The following is a 13,850-nucleotide window of genomic DNA, read 5'->3' on the forward strand; positions in this document are numbered from 1 at the left end:
GGACAGAAAGCCAGAGAATTGTCTGTGGAGTTTAGGAAGAAGATTGTAGCAAAGCATGAAATTTCTCAGGGCTACAAATCAATATACAGTAACCTTAATATTCTGGTTTTGGTCATCGATAATGTTATCAGGAAGGCCGTGACACTGTAGCAAACTTCGCTGGACATGGGTGTGAGAAAAAACTTTGTTACAGCTGATGTATTGTATGCAGTCCATCTGCCGGGAAGCCCAGTGTGTCCGCCGCAGGCAGTAATTTAGGTTGGTAGCGGGTTATTAGATAGAGTGGGTGAAATGTAATAGTATGAGAGATTCAGAAAGTGAGAGACTTGGTAAGAAATCTCCAAGTTTTTTAAAGTGGAAATCATTTAAACTGGAATACCAGTTTGATTTTGCAGTGTAAATAATCGCCGTTTTAAAAAAAACTGGAGATTTCTTCCCAAATCTCTCACTTTCTGAATCTCTCATCCTAACACCAGTCAGCCATAGAGGTTAATTGATACAGGGGTTGCTGTACTGCCGCTGGTGCCGTGACACTGTGGCCCTTATTCTGGTTGGTGCGGTAATATCCGAGTGCGTTCGTGCCGCCGATGTTTTGTGTCTGCGCATGTGCAGAGGCATCTCTGCGCATGTGCGAGCGGGACGCACGGCCACATTCCGCATGAAATGTGTACACTACGAACAGGGGGTGGAGAGGGGCGTGAAGGGCTGTTTGGGCTCATTAACATATGCATACGCCCCGCGTTTCATGGGCGTTCCCATGCAAACGCTGGGCGTACGTATGGTAATGCGGCCGTGACGCACGTGTAGGGGGCGGACATATGACATTGCCGGATGTCAGCTGCCCGCCCAGATCCCTGCTTTTGCACGGAGAAATGCCCGTGTGGTCTGAGGTTGCGGGAGCTGCCTGGCCACTCGGTCCTGCATTCGATGGTCTGCGACCATCGAATGATGGGGAAGGTTCCCGGAGATGGAGGAGGTGTATTCCTGAGAAATACACGTGCGGTCCGTTCGGACAGCTTCTTACCGCGTACGGACGGAGTTGGCGATCCGTATGGAAGGCGTGGTTTAGGACGCACGGTGCTGGCCGCATATTCGGATCCGGCCGCACCGATCAGAATAAGGGCCCGTGTATGAAAGTTGGAGATTGATGGTCAGTGTTGAGCTATGTGTCAGAAAGTTGCATGTCCACTGAAGGTCATGGATTTTCCAACAACAAAATGAAAAACATGCCCAGGATGGTCTATGACATGGTGCTGGACTTTTTTTGCAGCAGTTTTTGAGATAAACAAAACACTGACCTAATCATTATATGGCCAAAGTTAATCTTCTCATGTCTTGAGGACATCAGCGACATACTGCCACAATGCCCAGATTCTCTGACTGACAGTTTAGGCAATTTGGAATATTATAATGTTTTCAGTTAGGAATCAAGATTTTTTTGAACATTCAACATCAGTAAATCGGGAATGATTAAAATGAAGAATTTCCACAATTTCCAAACATACCCATGCCTGCCGATTAGTGGTTACGGTCAGGGAAATGAGGTATAGATGTATGGAGGCCTTTAGCTATTCTGAGGTTTGGTCTGAACAACAACTGGACCTCTTGACAATGGGGGTTATTCAGTCCTGATCGCATGACTGCAAATTCACAAGCTGGGCAATAATCAATGGGATGCGCATGCGTACGGCTCATAGTATAAAATCCTGTTACTTTTTTGATCATGACTTTTTTGACAGAAAGGCATTTGGAGTGGAGTCGTTTCACTTAAGCTCCAGCTCCAAACCGTCTGTTTCTATTACAGCCCCAGAGTAATGGGCCCCATACATCAGCAATTAATTGTGACAACCCTCCGTTCTGGAGATGATTATCACAATTACTCTTTAATGTGTGGGCTCCCCCTTTTTGGCAATCCCAATCAACAATTAATAGGGATCGCTAATCGATTGCTGAATCAGATTTTTAAACATGTTTAAAAATCTGGTTTTATTGGAGTTTCATTTTTGTATGTGTGGGCATTCTAATGGGCCCCATACATCAGCAATCACAATGAATGGATTTCCAGATCCAGTGATTTTTTTTTTTGGCCAGATAAATGGATTCTACAATCTATTTGACTTGCCCACACATTACAGATTTATTTCAGTGATCGGCAGATTTTTCCATCTAAAGATTGCATCTTCATATCTGGAAATTGCCCAATCGATTGTCCTTTCAGCTGTTCATAATGTAAAGAGATGAAGAAGACGAACTGGGAATGCCCACACATATAAAAAAGATCCGCAGATAATACCAGATTATTAAGCATGTTTAAAAATCTGATTCAGCAATTTATTTATTATTAATTTTTGATTGAGATTGCCAAAAGGGGGAGCCCACACATCTAAAATTAATTGTGGCAATCCTCTCCAGATCTCAGGATTGTCACAATTAATTGCTGATGTGTGGGCTCCCCCTTTTGGCAATCCCAATCAAAAATTAATAAGAGTCAGGATCTTAATCTCAATGAAAAACTGGGCAGACATCTGTAAACAGGGGCTGCAAGAGGCCACCGTTACCCCTTGCAACGTGCCGCTGCAAGAGAATTCATTCGATGGTTGCCGACCATCTAAAGATTTCTCCTGCCATCGCAAATAAAAGTCAATCTGAACTGACTTTTATTTGCGGGTGCCAGGATAAAGACTGGGTGGCTGCTGCCCGCCCCCGGGGTGGCATTTTCCCACCTGCATACCCATGGGACGCCCATGAAATGCTGGGCATTTATATGGTGGAGCGCTGCCACAGCACACATCTTCCCTTGTCCCACCCTCCCACTGCGAACGGCCCGGTGACTGTGTAACTCACCGCGGCTGTTCGCAGTCGGGGGTTTGCACATGCACAAACCCCAACCATTGGGTGGGGTTCAAATTCAAATCACTACGAGTGATCCAGAATAGGACCCAGAATTATGATTCTATAGGGAGCATTGAATCCAAAAGTTTGGGAAATGCTGGTCTATGGTGTCAATTTCATTAATGCCATTTAAAAAACTAAGGTCATTTTAACCAAGAAAGAATACTGGAGACCAAATACTGTTATTACTTTCAACTCGAGGGTAGCGGAAATTGTGAGTGTTTGTTTATTTTTTATAAAGGTCAGTGGTGCCAATTCTATGACTATTATATTCAGCATTGCCAAACAGGATGTCAACAATGTTGTTTTGATTGGAATAAGTGAAATCCGTTGTGAGTTTTAAGTCAGCTCCTTTATAATTTTGTAAGTAAGAACATTGTACACAGGGGCTGATTCAGCCCTGATCGCAGGGCTGCAAATTAGCAGCCCTGGTGATTTTTGGAGGACCGAGCATGCACACAGTGCACATGCCCGAGTCCTCCTTGCGGCCGCAGCCAGCCTGTGATCACAAGCTGTACGCTTGATAATTTCTGGGAGTGCCCCCGGACAACAAAAAAATGCAGAAGGTGGGCCAGCTGTTGGAAGGTAGGGCCACTGACTATATCAGCGGATATTGACTTATGTGACGCTGGGGGGGGGGTCCATTAGATCAGGGCTGGGCAATAGTGGCCCTACAGCTGTTGATGAACTACACATCCCAGGATGCTGTAGTTCATCAACAGCTGGAGGGCCGCTATTGCCCAGCCCTGCATTAGATGGTGATCAGATTTCTCCTTCACAGCCGTGCACAGGAGTGGGCCATCACCCAGGCAGGGTGGGGGCTAACTGATTGCCCTGCGATCAGATCTGAATCGGGCCCAGAGTACATGAAGTCAGACTATAAATTTGTGATGTACTGTAGTTGTTAGATCCAAGTAATTCTGCTTCATGAAATGAACATTGAAATAATGAGGTTACATTTCCACAAGGAAACAGTTGTTTATGCAGTACCAAGTTTCTAAGATAACAAGGCAGCAAATACTTTCAGAACTGGTTTCGGTACTCTTTACCTAGAAGGGCGCCCATCGCGGGCATTGAATGCACTAAAAAATCGGGTGCGATGCGACCGACGCGATGCCCGGGGTGGCGTTAACAATTGTGGGGGCCATTTCACACTTCACGGTGGCTATTTGGCCTCTGTGGGCCATTTAACATTGTTTCCTATGGAAAAATCGTGTCAATTGAGGCATTGAACAGGAAAATCGGGTCATTTGAGACATTTAACATTGTTCCCTATGGGAAATCGCGGGCATCGCGTCGGTCGCATCGCACCCGATTTTTTAGTGCATTCAATGTCCGCGATGCCCGCGATTTTTTACCTGCGATGCCCACGATCAAAATTGTGGGCGCCGTGCTAGGTAAAGAGTACCCTGGTTTCCATTATCTCGAAGTTATTATGTATAAGTAATCTAGCGCCGTCACATCCCCTCATACTTCCATGAAAATAGGAGTTTGCTTTATGCAGCAAGCGTTGTACTCCTGATCATGAGTGTTCTAGATGAGCTGGACAGCACTTTGCAAAATGTATAATTTCTCCTTTGTCTTTAACAATACGTTATCATACACCAAAGATTATTGGGATACTATTTTGTTTCCTTGATTCAGTTCTTGGATTAAATAAAAGAAGTAATATGAAGTGAGAACATTGACCCATACTCGGCAGCCTCTTTGGGTGAGGTAATTAGTGGTTTTCCTCAGCTCCTGTGTGTGGGGCAGGATTAGCGACAGAGGTGACCACAGAACTTTCATTTCAAGCAACGTTCCAGTTTGCTTGTACTATTTATATCTAATTTGTGTATGCACTGCAGAGCTGTCACCATGACTAACTATACAACATTAATGTGTCATTACTTACCCTTTTCTTATAAATGATTTTTTTTCTGATTGCCATCCTATTATATACCTTAATTTATAAAACACCAATGGGCCAATTTAATTGTTGCTCGATGCCCATTGGCATTTTATGTAACTTGCAGCCATCCAAAAGTTCTTGCAACAGTAACATTTTGTTTATTTTACCTTGAATAGTTAATATTACATATCAGCTGACAAAATACTCCAGAAATCAGCAGTTAATGAACTTACGCAGCAGACACATTAATGTTAATTCTGCATTGGTAGCTAAGTATTAGCAGCAGTTGAGGATTTCTCTAAAAGGATTTCAATAATCCGATTTGCCCACTTTTAACCGATTCGGACAGATCGGGCCAAGAAATAGGGTAAAAGGTGGAAAATCAGATGTTAGACATCTCATGCGCATCGGAGTCAGCGGTCAGACCTGCTGCACGTCCAACCTCCGACGCAGTTCTCCTCCTGGCAGTGGGGAATAAGAGCGCATGAAGGACTTCATGCAGTGCATCAAGGGGGATTGGCTGGCTCTATACTACTGCGAGAAGTAGTGTATGGCCACCTTAAGACACACGCAACAGTGATGTATAAACATGTGCAGCAGACACAATATTGTGTAATGTATAGCAGTTGTTGAACGTGTAGTGTTAAGCTGGGTAAATGTCAGGCTAACCTCGACACTCCTGCTGTTGTTGAACTACACATTCCAGCATGGCCATAAACAAAATTTGACTGCATGTAGAGAAAACGGGGGGTCACATTGTTACACACTATATGATATGCACAACAAATTTTCAGACTGAAGAAGCCACTGAGATTTTGGAGGCGGGGAAGAGAGTGTATTACTACTTTTATCACTTATAAGATACCAGCTGAACTTTATCCACAATCGAAATATATCTAATTAAACATCTGTCTTTTTTGTGGGTTCTAACCTCATTTTGTTGCAATCAATGGGGCCTACACACCGGTAGTAGTGTGCTGAGCGATCTAGTTAAGCTTAGTTTAGAGAGCACAGATGGTGCAGTATAAATTTAGTCAGGCGATGGCGGCACGCGGGACCATGCATCGTCATGTCTGGGTGCCCTACAGACACAGCGATCTAGTCAAATCAGCAGTGCTGCCTGCTCACTGTCACAGCTCGCAGGGTCAGTGTTCAACTGACCCCCCTGCACATGCCGTTTCCTCCTCGCTAGGTTTTTGGAGCGAGGGGGAAACAGTGGCCTCTAAAACAGTGAGGTTTGCGGCTAAATGCAGCGGGCTCCCTGCATTAGCCACGAGCCTTGCTGTTTAGGGGAATCCTCGCTGTCCTCTGACAGCAAGGATTTCCCCGGAACATTGAATGCTGTGAGCGGCCGGTTCGGGGGTTGTTTTTGGCAATCCCCACGGTTTAACCCCCTCGCTGGCCACATTGAATACACCCCTAAGCTGTACATATACAATTATATTTACAACCTTACACCTAATACATTTTCCATATGTATAATCTGTATATTTGTACATTTAGTTAGAACGGTTTATAAACATATTAAAGTTGTAAAGTGTATTGTGTTTGTGTCCTAGTCTTTATGTAGAACCCATTTTTTAGTTTTAACTGACAAGTCTGCTGAACAGTGCAAACACCTTAGCATGTGTTCTGCCCTTGCATTATGACTTCCCCTGTTAAATAACATAATAATACTGCTTTAACTTCAGTTCAGAAATGTAGCGAAGTTCCTTTCAATGAATTGACTTGCTTTTGTTTCTTCTGCAGATACAGACCTTTCATATAGATGCACCATGCAAAACAGTAGATGACCTTACAAGTGGTGTGGCAATGGCCACGGTCCTTCAGAAAATGTAAGTAGTTCTCTAAAATTAATATATGTATATATCAGCACTTTGGTATGCGGTCACTGGGTAGAGAATGGCTAGGTCGAATACTAATTGTCAACACATGTTAATGATTGTGGGAATATGTGCCGTTAATTAGCTTGTGTCGTTATTTTGTCAGTCAACCATTTCAAGGTGTCGACCTAGACATTTGTCTACCATTTATTCCGTAACCCAATAATTAAATAGGTTTAGTGGCCAGTTTAGCAGCATAAATCATTGTAGAGTGACAAAAGCCTTCTAGACCAAAAGCAATTGTTACTGGTTTGTTTTTTTTGTACATATATTCAACAGACAGTGGGGAATTCACTCTAAAGCACGCTTAAGGCCCATACACACTGGGCGACTTTGAGCTGAAAGCCGCACAAAACAGCAAGCCCAGTGTTAGTGGTATTAATAGCAGATGAGCTCTATGTAAAGCCAGCCCGACAGTCGTGACCCAACATTGATTACCCCCTTAAAGTGTCCCATATCTGAAATGCTTGGGACCAGAATAATTTGGGGTTAGGGATTTTACTGTATGTTAGAATGTTTGCATACCATGAGATGTCTTGCAGATGGACCCATGTCTAAACCCAAAATGCATTTATGTTTCATGTAGTGTTCACTTTATGATTTTTTTAGGGCAGGGTGCTAGCCACCGAGTACAGCATGTTTTTCAATCGGAAGGGCACATCTTACATTAGAAACAAACAAACAAAAATCAAATATAAAAAAATTGCATACTGCACCAGCATTTATGCCCATTGCACATTGTCACACACCTAATTCGTAATGCCTATTACACATAATGCCACACACAGTAATGGCTATAACATAATTTACAGTACCACACAGATTATGCACATTACCCAGTATACCACACCATAATGCCCATTACACATTATTCTTCTACCCCTATTATGCCAGCCTCACCCACCCTCCACATTCCAACACCCCCTTCTTGCCAGCCTTCTCTACCCCCTAATCTTCCAGCCCTCCCCACAAACGCACACAATACCATTAGCATCTCGCCTCATTCAAACCCCCCTTATCTTACCAGCCTTTCCTTTCTCACCCACTCCACTCAGCAGCAGGCAGTGGACTAACTATAAATTTTGCTCCCCCCAGCCAGAAACTTTGCGGTGCCTGACCACACCTCTCCCTTTGGCTTAGCCCTCCTTGTTTCAGTGCCCAGGGGAGTAGTGTGAGTTGAGGAGGCCACAGAGAGGGATGAGGGGTGAACAAGGGAGGGTGAGGAAGTTCACATTAAGGTGTAGGGGTATCTGCCAGGTGGTGGGGAAGGGGACAGGAGGAGATGCTCATCACTTGTAACAATACTGAGACTTCCCAGAATGAATGAAAAAACATCCCCGGTCATGTACAGAAGTGTCACCCTGCTGTACACACCACGGTGCAGCTCCAGTGGTGGCGAGAGAGCAGCATTAGCCACGATCCCCTTTATGCTCCCAGGAGCAGCACCACCAGTAGTATGCATGGCCAGTCTGCAATGTGCTGAGACGCAGCCTCTCACGGCTGACCGTAGCAGGAGTCCGCCAACTGGCCCAGCTTGTTAATACCAGTTGGGGCCGTCCTTGCTTTCGGTGGCATCATATATTTTTCTATTATTATTTCACATCTATACAGTAAGAACATTACAATAAACAGAAAAGAAAACCCACAAAAAAAACAAGACAAAAAGCTACAAAACAATTACATCAGTAAATAAATACAACTAAAAACTACAATACATACTCGTAATTCTGTCTTGATGTTTTTCCATTCCTTCACATATAGTTGGTACTGAATATTTCCTCTATTTTTTTTTATGCAGTGTCCACAATCTCATACATATTATATACTCCTCAAGTTTAAACCATATATCAAAATACCATATAGATACATTATTTAGTAAATTCTCCTAATCTCTACCCAATGTAGAGGTATACCATGTATCCCATTTTTTCAGAGAATTTAGAAATAGATCCTTTGCTTTTTTTTTTTTTTTTTTAAGTTTATCTTTATGTGACATTTTCTGTTAATACAAACAACACATACAGTACCATTTAACATTTATATGGAACATTTACGACACTTACTTATTACTTACTTAACAATTTACATTAACATTGTACAAACATATATCACATAAAAAGAAAAAATAACAATTTCTGCATCTTTATAAAGTATGTCCCTTGCCCCCCCCCCCCCCCCGTACCCTTACCTCATAGATCAGTTTAATATTTATTCCACAGGTATGTGAGGGGATTATTTATCTTTATCCGAATCTTGTTCCCGCCTGGTTAATTTAATATGAGAACTGTGATTTCTACTGCAATCTAATTCCCTCCAGTCGTGACTAATCCTACCATTACTTCGTGTTGTGGTTTTTTACTCAAAAAGTTTAATTTAATTTTATCTTCGTTTTTAAGTGAACCTTTATGTGATATTTTTAATTTTACTTGTGGTATTTCAATACATTTTATTTGTGTCCTATTTATATTGAGGTTTTGTGGGTTTTTTTTGTTTTTTTTATTATATTTTCTTTGTGATACTATATACTTGTTAACAACTTATTTCATTAATTTTATATGTGCTTTGTGCTCCTTTAAAGTACTTTGAGTGATACCAGTCACCCCATATTTTGTAGAATTTATTTATGTTGTTTCTTGTAATGTGTATTTCTCTCTCGTGGTTGAAAGTATTCTTAACCAGGTTGGTTTATTCTCATATCCCCAGTGCATTTTTTGCCATCCAGGTCCGTGCAATGCAGACCTTGGCTAATGAACTTAAATTAATGGCCAGCTGTCTTATTTCTATGGACATTCCCGAATTGGGCCAGACTCCCAGTATCAGGGCAGTAGAGTTGATTTCTTGCTGGGGAATTCCCAGACTGATCGTTATGCCTCTGATATTACTGAGTTACATTGCCAGATGAGATGCCAAAAATTACATCCTCCCTCTTTACATTTTGGGCATTTATCTGCCTCTTTTCCCGAAAACCTGCTTATTTTAACCGGAGTTAGATAAATTCGGTGAATAATATTATACTGAATTTGTTGCACTCTTAGGGAATTTGTTGATATCTTAATAATTGAGAGCGCCTTTTCCCAGTCCCCTTTGATAATTCCGGAATATCCCCAACCCATTTCATCACGAGGTCTTCTAGCTGATCTGTCTGTGTTATGGATATTATCTGTTTATACAATTTCGAGGTGGTTTTACCTATGCCCATTTTTTTAATAAGGATTTTTATTGGGTTGTCCTTCACATCAATAGGAAAGTTTTTAGTATAGTCCTCAAAGGCACTCCTTATCTGAAGGTACCGGAAGAACATGGTTTTTGACAAACCATATTCTTCCTGGTTGAGTAAATTATTTCATTCTATTTTGGTCGATAACTTGGCCAATCGTTTTTATACCGACACCATCCCATATTAGACTACCTTGCTGTTTTTCTAGTTTCGAGTCAATGATGATGGTCGTTTCTGGGTCTAGCCCAGGGCTCGACAAATTTCTTCAAAATCTAGGAGCCAGGATGAAAATGTAGGAGCCAGATAAACGATAAATTATCGACTGCGTGCACCAAAACTTCACTCATGCCGTGCAAGAGAGTGGGAGGGAGGGGGCAGGGTGAAAAAGAGATGCTGACCAGATTCTCCTGCTCTAATTGCAGGGGCTTGGGGTTCTAACTGGTGATCTCCACTGACAGGCAATTCCCCCGACACACACACTCTAAAATGATGAGGTGGGAAAAAAAATCAAACATGTTTAATTTTTCCCAAGCCGTTGGACAACTGTTTTCGCCGTTTAAGTGCGCGCACACACAAAATCTCACATACAAACAGCTATTACACACGCTTAAAAAAACAAAAAACAGCCCCTATTAACAAATGTATGCCACATACATTTATAACACACAACCCCCCCCCCCCCCTCCCCACATCACTCCTCCAAGGCACTTACCTGGTTCCCAAAAGGGAGGAGGAGGAAGCAAGGTGGATGCTGCCCATGAATAGTATGACAGGAGGGAGGAGGTTGGGAGATAGGGGGAGGGGCTATCTTGTAAAGAGCCCAGCTCATTGGTGGCTGCCGTAAGGTTGAGGAGCTCCAATAATCCTGGACTGCGCAGCAGCAGATCAGGGAACTGTGAGCCTGACTGCTCCAGTTTGTAAATGTGGACACAGTGGGTGACTAACGCAAATGCATCAGAGCGGCTGGCAGCATACTTCTTACACAGGCTTTGCACAAGTACAGCAAACCCGTGACCCCAAACAGCTGACCCCCCTTTGCTATCCCACCCCTGTCTGTCACTACCTGTTTCCTTTTTAGCACACCCGATCCGCCCGCCCTCTGTCAATTTACGCAGCTGCTGCAGTGCTGCTTCCGACAATCAGCATCAGGTAGTGTGCAGGAGCGCTTAACCTTGTTTATTGTGAGCCGGCTGAGGGACTGTAGAACAGCCCGCTGAGGTGACTAAGGGTAAAGTTTAGCCAAAGTGCCGTTGAACAGGCCCCGGCAATGGGGAGTGGAACGCTGCTCAGGAGGCTCTCTGGGGGGTCGCGGACCTCCGATATGCTGCAGGGGGAAGGGAGGAGAGACGTACACTACTATCCGTGGCTGTATGGACTCCTTAGACAGGAGCTGAGACGCTGTGATACTGCTGCTGCGTTCTATCACCTCCAGTCGCCAGGAAGGAAATTCTGGTCGCCGTGGCGACCTGGCGACCAGGGTTTGTCGAGCCCTGGTCTAGCCCATTATAGCCTTGTTCCTTGCTTAGCCATCTCCATATTTTTATGGCTTGATTAAGGATCTGGGGATATATTTTACAGCATTTATTTATGAGGATGGCTTGTAGTGGCGGATGGCCGTATTAACCATTATCATTAATTCAGTTGATTGGCCTGACTCCTTAAGCCATTCCTGCAGATGTGCCAGCTGGGCAGCAATATAATACGATTTAAAATCTGGAAAGGCGAGTCCTCCTTGTTCTCTCGACCTCATAAGTGTGATGAGCTTAATCCTAGGGGTTTTGTTTCTCCAAATAAATGGTTAGATCCTTGGCTTTTAAACATAAATCTCTCAGGATGATAAACCTCATTACTAATGGCCTCCAAATATATTATATATATATATATATATATATATATATATATATATATATATACTTTGTTGTGATGCCGGGCACTTCCTCCTGGTATTGGTGCTTGTCGGGTGCCTTGGTCCCAATAATCATATAGACTTTGTAGGGGGGTGGACGAAGCACTCCAGACTTTGTTCAATGTCCAAAAAACGAGTTTATTTGAATCAGCAACGTTTCAATGCTATTGCATTGGAGCCTGATGATAATGCAATAGCATTGAAACGTTGCTGATTCAAATAAACTCGTTTTTTGGACATTGAACAAAGTCTGGAGTGCTTCGTCCACCCCCCTACAAAGTCTATATATATATATATATATATATATATATATATATATATATATATATATATATATATATATATATATATTAGGGGGATCTGGGGAAACCAACCCATAGCTATAATTACTTTAGTCAATATAGTCAGACAAAGAACATATTTATATTGTTAAATCCTAATATTTCCCAAACCGATGGACAATAAGTAAGTTTAGCTGTTTACGTGTCCTCAAACTTTTAACCTTTATTCCTAACTACGGGCGAACCAATGCATAGCGCCACGTAGTGAACCTTATCAGCGTATCTCCGATACCCTTTATGGCGGTATACTTCACAGTATTAAGTACTTAAACACACTCTCAATGTACCAGGTATTATTCCTGTAGACCCTTCCGCTTATTGCGAATAAATTACACGAGACTTGGTATAAGTTCGGAGTAAGGGTACAAAGTCCTTCACCTTATGTATTTATTCCCTAATTGACTAACTGAATTTGAAACAATTACACCATAAACACATCGCTATACAATACTTAACAATAACTAAAGAAAAAGGGGAAAAACAGATCAGCCATAGTACAAAAGTACAGTTACCGTCTCTCAACTCGCAGGCGCCACTCGGACCGAGTATCTGTATTCAGTGAGCACAGTCCAAATAGACCGTCTCCAGCCCGTGCGCAGCAATATATAGGGTCCAGACAATAGGGTACAGTAAAGTTCTTCATTGGCCAAGAGGTCAGGTTTCACTTCGCCTGATTGGTACAGTAAAGATGCGCAGCTGTGTCTTTGTTCATTTGTCATCATATGCCCAGGGGTCATGCAGTGCATCTGGTTTCAGCTGGATCTCTTTGTTAGCCCTTCCTCATGGCAATGTATAACTTAAGATCTATTATTATCCATAACTTCTGACTGGTACATGCTGCGCAGGGGAGACCGTGTATTACCATTAATTCTATGTGTAGCGATATTAAACCATATAACTATATTTTATTATTTGTAATTGTGGAGTATGGGTCTATGTGTATTAGTATGGCAGCTCTTTGAATTCGCACAATATTCCTACTTGCTTCTATACGTGATTTACATAAAATCCTAGTGAGGTGTGGATGCAATACGTCTTCGACTATATCTATATCTCTATATCTATATCTATATATATCTTGAGTGTGTTTCTTCCAGGTCTAATCCAAATAAGCATACAAATGGAGCTATTGCAGTTTATTGAACATTCCCTTATCATATGCCAAAATCCTGCATTATTAACTTGACATTTAAGACAACAGGAGTCATTTCTAAGGCCAGCCCTTTGCAGGGTCATAGGTGTCCTGTATGCTCTGTGGAGGGTATAAAAGAACACTTGTCTAAATCTAATGCATGGGGTAGTATATTTAAGGGACTCTACAACCTGAGTCCATCGTTCATTCGACAGAGGTCCCAGATCTGTTTCCCATTTCAGTCTAAATTTAGTAATTTGAACTAGGGTTAATCTATCATTGAAATCTGCATAAATAGCGATATTTTCCCCTTCTGGGTTATAGTAAATAACATCACTTCAACAGGTGAATCTGAGATCCTTGGAGGATCCTGAGGAAATTGAGCCATTACAGCATGTCTTAGCTGAAAGTACCGAAACATAGTAGTGTTCGGTACCCCAAACTCCTCCTTCAATTATTGAAAGGACTTAAGCACTTCCTCTGAGTATAGTTGACCAACAGATACCAACCCCAAAGTGATCCAAATATTATCTTTAGACAATGTTAACATTTCTGAATATGAATTATTAAACCATACTGCGGTGCATC

The 13,850-nt window shown here is 42.3% G+C and overlaps 1 protein-coding gene across 2 annotated transcripts in view; it reads left to right on the forward strand.

The window, feature by feature from the left end:
• Positions 1-13,850, forward strand: part of HOOK3 (hook microtubule tethering protein 3) — an 87,775-nt gene that overhangs the window by 13,098 nt on the left and 60,827 nt on the right. For both annotated transcript variants that reach the window (XM_083180137.1, XM_083180134.1), the window contains exon 2: positions 6,533-6,618. In XM_083180137.1, coding sequence (XP_083036263.1) covers positions 6,533-6,618 — 86 coding nt within the window. The remainder of the gene's footprint in view (positions 1-6,532; positions 6,619-13,850) is intronic.

This window comes from Crinia signifera, chromosome 1 (assembly GCF_055691185.1).
Source record: "Crinia signifera chromosome 1, ASM5569118v1, whole genome shotgun sequence".
NCBI lineage: Eukaryota > Metazoa > Chordata > Amphibia > Anura > Myobatrachidae > Crinia > Crinia signifera.